The sequence below is a fragment of the Condylura cristata genome, unplaced genomic scaffold (genome assembly GCF_000260355.1).
Source record: "Condylura cristata isolate star-nosed mole 26May11 unplaced genomic scaffold, ConCri1.0 scaffold00026, whole genome shotgun sequence".
Classification (NCBI taxonomy): Eukaryota; Metazoa; Chordata; class Mammalia; order Eulipotyphla; family Talpidae; genus Condylura; species Condylura cristata.
The window spans coordinates 6,277,761-6,294,165 of NW_004567127.1; the positions used below are offsets into that span (position 1 = coordinate 6,277,761).

A 16,405-nucleotide genomic window follows, 5' to 3' on the forward strand; every position below is an offset into this window, starting at 1 on the left:
CTTCGAGTTAACTTTTCTGGCTTCAAGTTTTAGCACCTAAGTGGGAAAGAGAACCCACATCCCAGTTGAAGTCAAGTTGACATGTGCCATTGAGAGGACTGTGGGATGGGGAATAGCGGAGGATTAGGACGGTCTGGTGAGCAGTGCAAGAAACCACCTTTGCAGAATACAAAATTCCTGCTGGGAAAAAAAGGGCTTAAATCTCCCCATAGTAAGTAACTAGTCTTGAATTTCCTCTAACTTCTTTCATGATGATCATGGTCAGCCATATAAAATTTCTTAAAACTGCCAAATACTTGGGGAAGCTACAGAAAAGACAAATTCATACAACTGTAAAAATCATAATACTCATGGCCATAATTCTCAACATGGTACTTTAATTGTACTAATAATTAGCAAGACTGAAAAAAAAACAAAACCCAAAGACCCAAGAGAAATAAACACAGTATATACTCATATAGCCAAAGAGCTGTCAACTCTTTTTTTTTTTGGATAACAAGTATTTAAAAATCTGGACTTAAGATTTCATTTAGAAATTGGGAAATCTAGTATTGCTCGATCTTATAAAAAATTAGTAAGTGTAATGTTTTCCTCTAAGTTTCTACTTACTTGTAAAAATAACCCTCTCTCAAAACGAGTATGCGCTTCCTTTGGAGGATAAACTATGCAGTCAGCCTCGTGGATAGTACAACGGACTTCGCCCTCTGCTACAGGCGCACACCCGTGGACACGTGCGTGCAAGTAAAAGGGACACCCTGTCCTGTAGTTCTTGGTGCAGCATCACTGCTTCCGAGAAACCTGTTACCTGGTGCAATCTTCCCATCCTGAGCAGCGGGACCGTCTTTCAACACATTTTTCACCTGCAGGAACTCATCAGGCCTATCTCCACCGATGATGGTGAAGCCAAACCCCATCGTGCTTTTCTTCAATGAGGCTCGCACGAGGATGCCTTTAAGCTGGGATGGATCCCGAGTAAAGTGTGATTTTTCTGCATCTGTGCAAAAATGAGAAGTAGCTTAGAGGACTAAATTACAAGGGGCGTAGCACCCAAAGCTAATCATCAAGAGAACCTATAGATCTCAAACATTAACAAACCATTAAGGAGAGAAAATCAAATCCTATTAAGGAACGCTTAGAACTTAAACTCACAAACTAAGGCACTGAAAAGAAAAATAGGATTCAGTGTTTCTCTTCAGGATTCGCTCCTGTTAGCTAAAAGGTAAAGGCACCTACCATACCTCTCCCATTTCTGTACTTTCTCTCACCTGAGTCCATTAAATGAAGCCAATCGATGCACCGTTAGGGCAACCTTTACTACTAAATTCCCACAAGCCTTACAGGCTACTCGACGGTACCTTTTATTCGAGTAAGCACTGACTGAGCCCAAGGCAGAAACACTGAACAAGGAAGATACAAGCCACTCACGAATCTACGAGAAGACTGTATCACGTACAGCTCAGGCTTTCTGCTGCCTTTAACTTCTATCTGGTGATAGAAGCAGATTCCTGGACTCTGAGTGAAGACTTTTCTTCCCTTTCATGCTTGTTTAGTGGAGACTTGATGAAGGAAAAAAGATGCTTAGCTCCCTTGAAAACCCTGCTTTTGTCACGAGAGCAGCTCACAGGTTTCTGGTATGGCTGGTCAGGGGCAGGGTGAGGTTGACAAGGCTGGTTGCTGGAGGGGTCTAGGGAGTGCACAGGTCTGCTTTATTTGACAGCCTTCCCAGTTTGCTGATCTCCTACATGTAAAAACACTTGCCATTAAAAAAAAAAGCTCAACTATCTGGGGCTTTCCAGCGTAGAGGACTCTACATAGCGGTTCAGTTACCACAGTGTTATTTTGCGAGACTGTCCGGCTGTTCCCGGGGACTTCTCACTGCATTATCGGCTCTTAATGAGTCTGACATTCAGAATGGCTACCTGTCTCCGAAGAAAACGTTACCTCTTAAAATCTAGCTAATGGTGATGTTCACAGTCCATTCACACCGGCTGATACAACTGCCCATTGCAGGTGAGGTCATGTGTTCAATGACCATGTCACTGCCTGCTACTTGAGGACAATATATTGGATGAGATGTACTGTTCTCATTTTTATGTCCAAACCTAGCAATTTCTGGTTAGCTCGTTCATGCTCTACACCCCATGAATATTGGAATAAGACTGGCTTCTAAGAGCTACAGCAGAAAATCAGCACACAGCAGATGAGATCCCAAACGTGCAAACATTAATAAAGGAAGGAAAGTTTGGTTAACACCTAATTTTGTAAAGTCCAACCGTCAAAGCCAACTAGTCATGTGAGCTAAAATGTTATTAAACCTTAAGTCTCAGTTGCTCCATCTATAAAATGAGCACAGTGGTACCTAACTCATGAAATTGTTCAGAGAGTGAACTGAGCAATGCATACTGTTTGACAAATGTTAAGTGCTCAATAAACACAGGCGATCACAGACCCATGGACACTGTTCCCTGGCTCAAATGCATCTGCCCTGCAGCAAGTACTGGACTGGGCTGCTGTGCTAGAGAATGCAATGTGACACCATGATGGCATCTGAATGGACAAAGTCAAAGTAACAACCTGGCAGAGATGTTTTGTGAATAAATGGGATGGTGTGTATGAAGCACGCAACTCAGCACCTACTCGCTGCATCAGTAAATGGTAGCGATCATTTTTCAAGGTCCAGCGTAGCTAGACCGTTGTGTCTGCCGATCAGATTTAACTTCTTTCACCGCTACACTAACACTACTGTTCCATCTGTCTCCACCCACTCTCTCCACCTCTACCACTCATTCCCTTCACATTCCATGGCTAAGTTTTTTCCTTTTCAACTTGCTCCTGATAGATGCTTATTGTCAAATTCAATGCACACGCTTCAATTTTCACCTTTTGTAACTTCCCAACAACACGTGACAGAAATATTGAACTGTGAACTCATTTCTTGTCATGGCTGCCTACTCTTGCAACCTCTCCTCTCGTTTCTGTCCTCCAATGACTGTGCTTTCGCCATTCCCAACTGCCCTCTGGTCCTTGGCCCACCACTTCACGTCAGTGGCTTTACACATTCTCTTCCTTCCACCCGGTGTAGTTTCTTCCTCTAAAATCTCTGTCTGCCTGATTTAACTCTTATAGCTCTCCAAAACCCCACGCTAGTGTATCTGACACTTTGAAAGCTCCCTTACCCCCTTCTTCCACCAAAGCACAGCTGAGTTCTCTTTCCTTGTTGCCACCACTGTGTGCATTTCTATTAACAACGATGACTGCTTTCATTTCCTGGTTTCCAGGTGCCAGAGAAGACTGAAAGCATTTTATGCATATTAATACTTCTATTCAGAACAGCCATAAGAGGTAGGTACTATTATTTCCCCCACTTAGCAGATAAGGAAGCAGTGACACTAACCTCCTCCAAGGTTACCCAGCTGGGATTCGAGCCTCCTAAATCACATGGAAAACTTACGGAAGAAGACTGTTTTTGAAGAGTAACTGTTTCTCTCATGGGCAAGAGAAGTAGAGAGTACAGACACCCCATTCTTTTTTTTTTTTTGAGGCTTCAATAGGATTCAATCCCACAATTGCTAGCTATTAATGACAGATGGAGGAGGGGGATAGGATAAGCAGGCTGTAGGAAATTCTTGGACAGCTTTTTCAAGATGCCCATGTTAGGCTCATAAAAACCTCAAATCCTATATATTTTTTAAGTCTCAAATTATATTTTTGAGTGGTCCCAAATGATCCTACCAATACTCTACCACCTGAAACAGTGACATAGGCAAACAGGATGGCAGGCTCATGAGGTGTCTGTTTCTATTAAGGTTGGAGCAACGGATGTCAGACTTAAGCAGCTCATTTGGGAGGCGTGCATCACGAGTCACAGATGTTGGGCCAGGTCTTAAATGTACGAAAATCACCTCAGCATCAAACCCTCAAACACGTGCCAAAGCTATTCAGCCCCTTCTCCCAACAAGTCATATAAACAGCATAAGAAAGAAATCTCAGTAGTTGCTATTTTCAAAATGTTCAGAGATTGTATTAAGACTATTCCTATCTTTATAGTGACAAAAAAATAGACATTCTCTGTTGCATTTCCAATAAAACGTTCAAATATACTTTTATTAACCCAACATATAAACCTCACAAGTCACTCTTAGAAGAAAAGACTGGGGAAAGGCTCTACCTGGCTTTGGAGACCCAGCATCAGCCTGACCTAGCTGCTTTTTCCTTTTAGCTTCCTCCACCGGGTTTTCAAACTGGGTTTTCTGGTTCAGGTGGCTGTAAAATGTAGAAAAATACGCATTTCAGTTCACAGTAATGAGCTTCAACTTTTAAACAGATGATGATGCCATCCATCACCATGGCTTAAGGGACAAACCTGTATGTCTAAGCCATGGAACACAAAGAAACTGAAAGATCATAGTGGAAGAGCTTTTGGGGAACTAAGAAAGGTCCAGAAGAGATGCCTAGAAGTCAGAGAATGTACTAAAAGCTTCTTTCTAAATATAACTGATATAGCCATTATGAGTTTTCAAAACTGCAGAAGCGATGAGTTAATTTTTAAGATAGTTAAGTTTTAATTAGAGTTTAAAGTTCCTCTAAAATGAAGCAGCTACAGAGACATTTTTGAATAAAAACGAGTACAGAAGCCTAGAAATTTACTATTATTTTTCCAACTGACTCATCCCCATCAGTTTTGCAGCAACGAAAAATGTGATTTGTTTTTATCTCATTGTATCACAGAACAATTCTTTCATACTTAAATCTCGTCATAATTATATAATAATTCAATGAATTACGTAATTACAACGTAAGTTTAATGGATATTTATGCTTTGGGAACACTCACAACCAGTTCTTGGAAAAGCATGCAAGTCTGTGGGGACAGTCGCCGCGTGGGGGGAGATAGGAGAGAAGGCCACTTCCCAGCCGCAGTCAGTACTTTATGAGCCAAACTGCTTTCCTGGGGGGAGCCGAGCACTGATTATTCCAATTAGTCTGTGCAGAACGCACCTGCTGTACAAAAGAGGTTTAAGACCACAAATAGATCTAACAGAGCGCAATGGGAATTATGTCCTAGCACGTCCACAGAACAAATGTCTTTCAGCCAAATGATAGGCATTTGCAAGCAGAATCCATTTTATAAGCGGTGACATTAATGATTACCAGTAATTAAGCATGGGCTCAGGAGACTTTTGGATTATGATTGTCATTTGCTATTCCATTTGTGCACGCTGCTGGTGGTGGGAGTGAAGGAGGCAGCAGCAGACACAGACGCTCACACAAGTGTGTGACTTCCCGTGTCCTCGGGTTTAGTGCATATTAGCTCCACAACAGATGTGGTTGTTAAGCTTCAGAGTTCTAAATGTGGCTAAGTTCTACTTGACATTATTTGGATTGTGACTTTGCTGAGACTCAAGTATGTTTCTGCTTCTTACGATGAGGGGGTTCCTCTAACTGAGTTAACTGTTTCACCACTGTGTAAATAAATCTTCAGTGCTCTGTTGGATATACCCCTTTTTTATTATTTATTAGGGAATGGCATTTTACTGAGTCTGTGAAAAGTAAAGCAACTGGAAACAGACACTTAGAAAAGAATAAACCTTGGCTCATTTGAACGTCATCAGCTAGAATGACTCACTTTACCACCCAGGCATTGGAACATAAAAAGTAGTAATTTGTATTTATGCTCCTTGTAATGTGTGGGACAAGAGAGGAGAAGTATGCAAATGAGTAATCCCTTTCCTGAAAACTGTTTGACAAAAGAATGTAAGATTTTCATAAAGGGAGTAATTGCATCTGTCACCTTAGACAAGCTAGATTAAAATGCCACCTAAAAAAACCCAAAACACAACAAAAAAGAACATTCTACTTTTCATGTGGTTACTTACATCACAATATTAGTTAAGAGTTAGGAAAAACTATTTCTCTGTAACTAGCTGAAGGGAGGAAGAGACAATATTACTGATTATCAGAAAAACTATACAAGGATAGTAAGAAGCATTACTTAATATACCTAATTTGGAATCTCTTCTGCATGAAGATTTTGCATATCATATGTGGATTTTTACCATTCACCTCAACAAAATCATTCTTTCATGAAGGGAGGAGGAATTTAAAATACATACATTGACCTTTCACCTAAGTGCATCAAAACTGTTAATGGAATACAGGAAGAGTTACACATTTGTACATATATACAGGTTCTTAAGGGCACTGTCAGAGTTTCAGAACAATTTTATTTAAAAAAAAAAAATACATGAATCCGTTTCAGAAGCTCATCCTCGAAAATAAATACTTGTAAAGAAAAATTGCCACTGCGGTTGGTGTTACTATGGCAAGGCTCCTACCAACAGCAATCACTGTGCCATCTGGTTTGACAAACTAAAGAGCCAAGGAGTAGCCATTCAAGCAACAGCTTTTTATCTCCATCAGTAAACTCGCTGCAGATTAGCGTGGTGGAGATTCCAGACTAAGCAACCTGGGAATCAAGCCACACGCCATCGCGCGCCTGAGTCCATACCAATGTGCACCTTGCCTACAGCTTGCTCTCTCTCAATCTAATAAATAACCCTCCGGTAAGGTGAGCTTGTTCTGGGAACAGTCTCACAAAATCCTGTCGCTGCGAGGCTGTTGCTATGTCACGCACCTCCACGACAACTGGAACAGGTCACTCAGGATTCGCTCTACACTTGTACAGCTTTGCTTAATGGGAACCAGCTCCTTTAGCCTGAGATTTTATAACAGGCAAATGACATTCACCTCTTGCCCATGTATTCACATTCACTTGGAATGGATAATAAGAGAATGAAAATCATTATCTCGGTGTCAATGGCAAATACTACTTGATCGAAGCTCCATTTAAATAGACTAAACTGCTGGGCGGGGGGGTTGGGGAGGGCAGAATCCCACAAAATCTTTTCGTTTGGCCTTCAAATACTACCTTTGACTTGAAAAGTGGTCTTTTCTTTATTTTACCTAATTATGCTTTAAGAAAACAATAAAAGAGCTGCTGTATATTCTGCATCACAGAAACAAGTATCAGAGAGATATTAAGTAACACAGTCGAAATAAAATTAGCAACCAAAACAGCAGCATGGTGAGATTATATACCTAAGGGTCAAGTTCATGGAGCCGTAAATTTTCTTAGGGTACAAATTAGAGTTTAAGAAATCATTCCAGAAATCTCTAACCACAGTGACTCAAGCAATAACCTACAACCTATGCATTAGAATAGACAGTAGAGTAACCACAAGTCAAACATACCTACTTGAGGGAAAATACCGGAAGTGTCACTGGCTATGCCAAGAAATAATGAAAAATTAATAAGCTATCATAAAGCTACAAGAATCCCAGGTTGCTATTTTTCCAGGTAATAATATTTTGACTTCATTACCTCAGCATAGAGTCAGACTCCTCATTTCCAGGTTCATAAATAAGTAATATTTGAGATACAATTATTTGACAGTTCAAATTAGATGCCTAAGGTCAAAAGTTCCTGTCTAGCATCTGGAAAGACAGCAATCCGAGATCATAATGTTGCCACACAATCAGTGAGGACAAGGGAAAGGAAAATTAGATGTTGAAGTTGTCCTAACTTCTCTAGCTAACACAGGCCAGCATGATTCTTAGATATATATTTACGATTAAACTGAACCACAACGGATGTTGTCAGAAGCAACTCTCATGTCAAAAAAGTAACAAGTTCTCCTTGATTAACTCCTGACTAGAGAGAATACTTTTTTAAAATAGTTTATTTTCACATCATTATGTGTCCTTTTCCACCTGTATGCTCATTTTTTAAATATAATAGTTTATTTTTACATCATTTTGTACTTTTTTTTATCTCAATTGTAATCGAGAGAATACTTTTAATTACATAATTCAAAACTCTGGGTCATCGCAACATATTGCTCTCAAATTCCCTTCACTGCCTTCACTCAACCGGCCAGTTGGAGTGTTGGAGTGTCCTTTACATTAATTATTATGTTCCCTCATTTTATAGTTTTCTATGAATATCTTCTCTTCAGTGGCAGTGAAGAGAAAGTCAACTATTAATCCTGGCAAATGTGCTTCTACGTCTCATCAACGTCTCCCAGGGTTGTATTTAGTATGGAAGAAAAAAGAACGGAGGTAGCAAACTTACTCAACATAGTAAGTTCCATACTGAGGGTCCTCTATCTTCTCCCAGCCATAGGGAAGTTCTGCAAAGAAAATAGTGATTTAGGGAAATGTAAGCTTCCAAACCAACAGAAAAGAACTGATCAGTGGCTGAACTTAAGTATCTTTTATTTCATTATACTCAATATTTGGGGGACTGACAGACCACTGAGGGCCACTTACAAAGAAGAGCAGTTTCCTGAATGAGCAGTGAGTATATCAGCAAATACTTAGAATAAAAGGTAATAGTGAGTGCAAACAAGTTTATCTGAGTCACAGACCATAAAAATGCAAATCATTTAAAGAAACTGTGTTGGTTTGGGTCTTGGGGACACTGGCTTGAAGTCACTTCAAAGAGTAGGAATTATCCTGCACAGAGTTAACCTCCCTGGCATGCTGTATTCTCCTGAACGCTTTCAATGCTTCTTTGCCATCGCTGACCATTCAGCTACGCATCTTCCTGAGACTGGAAGGAACCTCAGAAAAGGAGAAAGAAGGACCAACATAGAGAATGTGAATCTGACTCGAGCACCATGCAGATGACCTCTGAATACTGTGAGGAGAACTGGCCTGGCAGGGGACTGACAACTGCAATCTGTGTTAAACTGAGACTCTGATCAAAAGGGGATTTGTTTGGGGAAGAAAAAAGGTCTCAAATGGCATTGTGGTCCCCAGATAGATATAACACCTGCTATTGTAGTTTCAAACTCCCCCACTTAAGCTTCTCTAATAGAAGGTGGCTTTCCTAGAAATCACCTCCCCCGCCCATTTTCTAGTAACCTGCCCCCCCCCCCTTCTTTCTGACTAGAAAAACCTTCCATAGTGTGAGACCCTGGTGGGGCCTTTCTACTAGCTGTTGAATAGATGGGTGTCAGCCGATTCAGAAATCATGAATAAGCCCATTTCAGGTCTAAATTAAAGGGAAAAAAAAAACACCTGGCACATTTCATTTCAAAAGCTTGAAAAAGCTGAGGTAAGACCCACTTAACTCAGTCCAATACAAGCAGCAGCTACTTCTTATAATTTTCACTATTATACATTAATATTTGTCAATTACTTCTGTTATTACATTTTGATCCCCTTTCCCACAAAGGAAAGCAGTCTTGAATTTTTGCTATTTTGAAGGGGTAATCTAGATCACATTTAAAACCTACAACAATATCTGTGTTAGCCTTCATTAAGCTGACCTGAGTACCTGAAGGAAAATGTATTTACCTACCACAGTGTCTTGTATGGAATCCACATTTGTGCATGGTAACAAGTATTTTGTGTAGGATTGTTATGTATTTATTCTAAGTAAATGACCAATAAAATAACTGGAAATTTGAAGGTGGCTGTGTTCCTGGCAGTTAATAAAAATGCTCATCTTGCTAACACAAACTGACCCTGTTAAGAATTCTCTTCTCCCTCCCACTCTGTTTTCCAAACGATGGTTTCTAAAGAATCACTGTATTAGTCACATGTGGGTTAGGTTGGCAGGCATGCAGGTCGTTCTCCACTGCTGATTACATGGAGAATCCCAGCAAGAAGGAATTTTGTTTAAAACCTACAATTGTACACCATGATGGCCACTTTCACTTTCAATTTCTTTTAGTGTTTCTCTGCTACGCTGAAACACAGGCACGCGCATGTACACACATAAATGGCACGCTAGACAGCACAGGACTAGAATCCATCAAAAGACTTATTAATTTCATATCATTTAGCAGCAGTTACAATGTACTGCCTCAGCAAGTAAAATTTCCATGATAATGAACCTGACAAGCCATACAAATTGTTATATTCTCATAAAAACTATGATTCTGCATTCAGAATAGATGACTAGCCATTTGATAGTATGGAGTGCATCCCCACCAGCCCTTCATTCTTCTGCCTGCGCATGTACACTGGATGGCGGGTAAGGATGGTGGAGACAGTATGTATCAAAGCAGGAGCAGTGCAGTGACGACCTACATAAATGGTGAAGACAAGGTGGAATGTAGCATCATCCAGAAGATGGATAATGCAAGAATAGTCAGGGTGTCGAAGAAGATGGATGCATGGTCAACACTAATGACTGCAAAGCTGTCAGAACTGAAGAAAAGGTCTAAAAAAGTCTAGTGACTTTAGCAATTGGGCTATTAGTATCCTTAAAAAAAAGGCAGTTCCACTGAAAAGGTGGTGGGAAGTCAGATTCAGTCATGGAAGGGTAAAATCAGAAGTGGGGAGAACTCTTTGTTAACTTGGCATGGAAAGATAGCTGGACAGTGGGCATTCCAAACTCCTGTTTCTTGCATCTTATTCCTCTACTGACCCCTACTAGTGAGTGAAGATCAGAGTATCGTTTGTCTCCTCTCAGAATCTAGAGACACTAAGAAGCATATTTTCAAGGAGTATGACCAAACCATCTGGGGGAAGGAGTAGTTTCTTTCCCTTTCTTCATTTTTCTTCTGGTCTCTCTCCCTCCTTCCTAATATTTAAGTCCCACTGGGGGAACATACAGGTGAATAAGAAAGTTATAGATAGCTCTGATATAGTCACATAAGGCAGTACTAATTGCTAGAATGACAATGTCATATAGTGACATTGAGTACAAAAGGGAATAATAACTCTGACCAAAAAGAGTGTGACGAAAGACATTTTCTTTAGCTTTGAGCTTAGATGAATTAAGTACGTAAGAGCCAGGCAGACAGAAACAAGGGTGGTTCCTGGCTGAAGAAATGGGCATGTGGGGAAGGCAAAAAAGACAGAACACATCATGTGTATAACATGAAAATACCTTCAAAAATAATATCAAATATGTTCAATTGTCAGAAAATCTTCAACACTCCATGAAGGAGTCAGAACTTCACTCTGCTGACAGGGAACCCTTAACAGAGATCCAAGCGAGGGAGAGCTATGGAGGCAGTTATATTTTCCAAAGATTAATAGGCAGCACAGCCCATGATTTTGGAATATGCAGCCTTAGGAGTAATAAGTTTCAGCATGTGCCTTTATGATATTTATAGTTCTTCATAAATACATATGCAACACTACTAATATGTAGGTAATAAAGCACACACAAAATAAAAATCTCGAAAGGAGATGAAGAAAAAATAAACATTTATCACTTTTAGTGCCACATAGTTTTAAGAAGTTCCTATGAGGTACAGAACGCATCAGCTGTGCCTTTTTCTTATTAGGCTGGGCTTGTCTCTTTGTATTATCATTAATGAGCATTATCTTGGCAGAAATCTCTTTAAGTCACATTTCAGTTTCGTATGAAATAAAAACCAAGTGACATCATCAATGAGCCCACTTAACTGGGCACAAGCAAACTGCAACACTTCACAGTGGCCTGGACGGCTGTCCATTCTTCCCTCGAGACATGCAGGGTGGTGTGTGCGGACATCTGACAAGGAGGCAAGAACATGCTGCCAGCATGGGTTATCAGTAGCAGAGAAACTGTGATCCACACCCCAGAGGAACACAGTGAAAAATAATTTCTAACATTTCCCTTTTGTACACAGTAGACTGATCAAAGCCAGTCAGTAGCAGACTGGCCTAGAGGGTGTATTCAATAGAGGAGGACGAGGAACTCAAGGAAAAGGCCAAGAGTAATCCAAGTGTGAGATGAGAGAAATGAAGAGGAAGGCAGACTATAAAATAACCTCCTGGATGGACGGACGGAGGCTGTACGGAGGCAGAGTTACAGGCGAGTCTTGCTGCGGACTCTCGTTTGCCTCCCACTCCTAGATCAGGCACGTGCCTTTAGATCCATTTGGCTGTGAGGTTTTAACATGACTAAGTGTTGAATTTTGTCGACTGTATTGCAACAACACAATTCTTATCCTTCACTTTGTGGCTGTGCTCTACCATTAATTTATGATGGTGAATTATTCTTGCACCCTAAGGATAGATCTCACTTGAGCATAGTGGGTTGCTGAATTTGCTTTCCCAAGCTTTTGTTTACAATTATTGTTTCTATCTTCACCGGGGATTGGTGTTATATGAATTTCTTTCCTTACAGTGTCCTTTTCTGTCCAGGTAATGTCAGTCTTGGCAAATGATTTGGAAGTATTCCCTCATCATCTATTTTTTTTTGGGAAAACTTTTTAAGTGTCTGGCAGAATTCACCACTGAAGCCACCTGGTCCTTTGTTGGGAGGTGGAGGAGTGATGCATCTGTGCAGATTTTCTAAGTACCCCATTCTCAAAACTGAACCCATCATTTATTCTTCTATGGTATATCCTTTATTCAAGATGGCACAGCAAATAACTTCTATTCAGTTTTACACTTACAGGAAAAGACTACTATTACACAGAACCTACAACACGTAGGAAAAACAAATACTATTATCTAATAACTTTTTTTTTATCTAGTAACTTTTAAAGAAGTGCTTTTTCTGCTAAGAACTGAAAATTCTGATGGGGGGTGGGAGTTATAAGGGAGGCACACTGGACACAGCGAATTTCTAATGAAGCTCTAAATGGCTACGGATTAGCCCAGATACTGGCATATCCATTCTAGCATAGACTAAATCACTCAAAATTAGATGCAAGAGGGCCTCCCTGAGGGAGCAAGGGGGATAAGTCTCAGCACTATGAAGCTATCAGCAGCCACTGAGGCATAAGTTCGATCCCCGGCCAAGGAGTGACAAGCAAGGCGTGACACAGACGACCTGGCTGACCTCTCCTCACCCACCTGCTGCTCCCCTCAGCAGTGTATTTCAGTAGATCTGCCTGTTCTGCTCCCCGCTCTGTCTCTGGTAGATCCTCTCAACCCTTGCACCTCTGGCCTGCACCCCAGCTCTTGTATGCATAAATAAATCTGTTTTTGAAAAAATCAGATGTGATTTCCATATTCCCCTGATGATTACATCTACCTACTGTGCATGACAGCTTGTTTGGCCTTTGGAAAATTCATGGTCTAAGCAAGAAGAACAAGAAGGATTAAGGGAATAAGTCAGTGTATAAATGGTTTTGAATCTCTACCTCCATCTTCACAGTCTTCTGGGGCTTTGGCTTTCTTACAAAGACGAGGATCCAACCAGGTGGTCGTCTTGGTATTGTGGCTATAGAATAAAGAGTCCAATTAGAAACCATCAAATAAAGGAGAAAGTATTTCAAAAGCACACATTAGAAGTGACTAAAAGGTATATAATGTCTGAACAATTATCTCCTATGGGCTGTTTGTAGGACTCTGATTCATAACACCATTGTTCTCAGTCTATTATTTCAAACCACCCTAAAGGAAAAGTAAGGTGAGAGGCACTAATTTGAGAACGAAGACTCAAAAAAGGGATAAAATGCCTAACACAGAATAAGAGACATTTATTTAAGCAGTTAAAAATATTTCCAAAAGTGTGCCTATAGACCCATGCTGTGCACTAGCTGGTGAAAGAAAAAACAAAGCCTGCATTGAAAGCGGTGTTTGCTTGCTGGCGGTAACACCTCCTCCTTCCCTTCAAAAAGCACGTTGCATTTCATGAATGCCTGTGATGTGTGGCCACTGTATCGGGGGTTGGGAATACAGAGCTGAACGAACCCTCAGACAGCACCTCTGCCCTCACAGGGGTCCTGAGAAATGAGTTAAAGAGTTAACGTATGTCTGACATGTGCAAATAAAATGATGGTTATCTGAAATTCTGTTCACAAAACTTAGTTTTTATCAGAATTGATCATACAATTTGCAGGGAAACAAAGTTAGAATAAAACTATCATGCGACTGAATAAACAGTACTATGGTTTAACAATCTGAAATGAAAACATTAAAGAAAAAGTGTGGAAGAGAATGTACGAGAAATGAACAAAGTTATCAAAGAAGTATAGGGGTAACTGTGAACATGCTCTCTCCGTGGCCTCTTTAACATGAAATAGGTCACGAGTGTCTACAGTGACCACGGAGGCAAGAAGCCGACCAGTTCAGGGAGTTCGTTGCGTCTTCTACGTCTTGTCTAACTCCGGAGCTACTTACAGCCCCTTCTCATGCACTGCCAGGCTTGATACTGTTGGCTGTTTCGAGAAACTGCATTAGCTGTTTTGTCAGAATTCACCCAAACTGAAACCGGCTAAGTTGATTTTGCAAAAGAAAAAGGATCAGCACTCCAAAGAGGCCTAGAACCATGCAGACTGTTATGAAAAAATATTCATGGAAATATCTTGCTAACCCAAATTCAAAAAGGCTACTTGAGAAAAGCTTCAGTTTGAGCTCTATGCTCCAAAATTTTCGTGCAAGCTAAATTAACAGATAGGGGCAATCTCCTAGGATTTTAGCCAGTATTTCCCTAGGTAAGGAAATGCCCACCAGGGCTATGCCAAAAACCCAACAGCCAAGACTACAGATCTGAATTCATATTCTCTTTTCACAGAAGCATAATTCAGCAGCTCCAGCCCAGCAGCCCCAGCCAGCAAGAGCACGCTAGCCGCAACTATATTCTGGGAATTAATCCCCTATGGCTCATATGGCTTCCAAATATTTGCTTTTTTATTCTATGGACTGTTGCTTTCCTGCAAAGAAGTTTTTAAGTTTGATGTAGTCCCATTTGTCTATTTTTGCTCTTGGTGCCTTTGTGTTTGCTGTGACAGCCAAGAAGTCCTTGCCAAATTCACTGTCATGAAGCTTTTCTCCTGTCCCCTCCCCAGCGCTGCACCTCACTCTCCCCTGCCTTCTCCCCTACCTGGGCCCCCACCGCCCCCGAACCAGGAGTTTTATAGTTTCAGGCCTTACACTTAGTTTGTATAGTCTTTATCCTTAGTATCTAAAGAAGTGTGTGACTGAATCAATAATCTGCTATGTATGTTAAAAAAAATAACACCACACATCCAAATCTCTATCTTTTAAACAGTAACTCCCACTGGGTCAGCAAGATGCTTATTTTATGTGAAGTATGTAGATTTGGGGACCCACTGAAGAGAGACATGCAAGTCTTCACTCATTTCCGGGCACATGCTCTTTGACAGGCATCTGGCCCAAAATATTTTGTTATTTGTTATATCCTGTAACTTTACTTATTCATATTCTACCTGTGAGTAAATTAAAGATAAAAATCACAGTGATCTGAGAATATAAAAATACATCAAAATGAAACTTGCAGTAATTATTTATAATTTTATTCTCCGATGTAAATCATATAAAATTTTACGTTGATGAAATACAGGTGGTATTTCATATTCCTATAAATGTGTTTCTAACAGTGGTTTTCCATAAAAAAAAAAAGGTTGGTTTCTTTGTGCACTTATATTGCACCAATTATTCTGAGCATAATGTGTTTTCTTCCTCTAGACATACAGTGCCTAATACAATAAACCCAAATTCTAGCACTGAAAAAAACTAGTGAACAAATATGCCCCCTCTCCAAATTAACAATTCTTGAGATGTTCATTACGTTGAATAATCTGCCAAAAAGTTTCTTAAGCAAACACCCTTTCTAACCCTTTTCATAATTTGTGGTCAACCTGTTACCAATTCTCCTGATTTCTAGAACCAGGTAAAATGTACGACTGCTTATCTAAGACAAATGAAAGCTGAAACATCATTCAAGGAAGCAGAAGATCAAGCACCAACTGTAACTGGCATGAAGACCCCTTTTAAAGAGGGGAGCCCCCGGCAGGCAGCCTGCGCGGAGGTGGGAGCCGCTGAGATTCACGGCGGGGCGCGGCACTTACTCGATGAAGTAGACCATCCCGGTGTCAGTGTAGGCCATCTCCCAGTTTGCAGGCAGCGGCTCCAGATTCTCGTCCCTGATCATGTAGTTCCTAAAGTCCATGGCGCTGTTGGTTTGGTTGTAACTCGGGATCGTCTTCATCCAGTCAGATGACTCAGAATGCCTCTCTCTGCTTTCTGCTATCAACACAAAACAGCAGGAAAAATAGCTGAAATTCCATTTTCTTTGAACAGCCCTTTCTGTGTCTAATTAAATGCAAAATATTTATCACAAATTTCCTTGTCTGTTATGTCCACATTCTGCTATCACGTTGAGATGACAAACAGGCCAGATTGCTCTCATTTGCTAGCGAGTCACCCTCCTGAAGCTCGTCTGGGAAGGAAGCAAAGACCACCCAAGAATCAATTCAGGATCTTAGGCGCTGGTCAATCTGAGACTGACCACAGCAGTTGGAGCAGCACTTACAGGCCTTCACCAGCCAGACTCCTGGGCAAGTGGTTTACTAACCTGGACTCACTGCTCAAGCCCACGGGTCCAGATTATGACTATTCCCCTGTACAGATGCAAAAGTCACAGTGCAGAGAGGCTCAGTAGCTTAGTAGGGGTGACAGTGAATATACAGCAAAGCCAGGATTTG

At 40.7% G+C, this 16,405-nt stretch overlaps 1 protein-coding gene across 1 annotated transcript in view; it reads right to left on the minus strand.

Moving 5' to 3' along the window:
• Positions 1-16,405, minus strand: part of MAGI3 (membrane associated guanylate kinase, WW and PDZ domain containing 3) — a 180,499-nt gene that overhangs the window by 35,874 nt on the left and 128,220 nt on the right. The window contains exons 5-9 of the mRNA XM_004689636.2: positions 15,770-15,944; positions 13,097-13,176; positions 8,131-8,188; positions 4,169-4,263; positions 806-994 (exon numbers count right to left, since the gene is read on the minus strand). Of these exons, the coding sequence (XP_004689693.1) occupies positions 806-994; positions 4,169-4,263; positions 8,131-8,188; positions 13,097-13,176; positions 15,770-15,944 (597 nt within the window). The remainder of the gene's footprint in view (positions 1-805; positions 995-4,168; positions 4,264-8,130; positions 8,189-13,096; positions 13,177-15,769; positions 15,945-16,405) is intronic.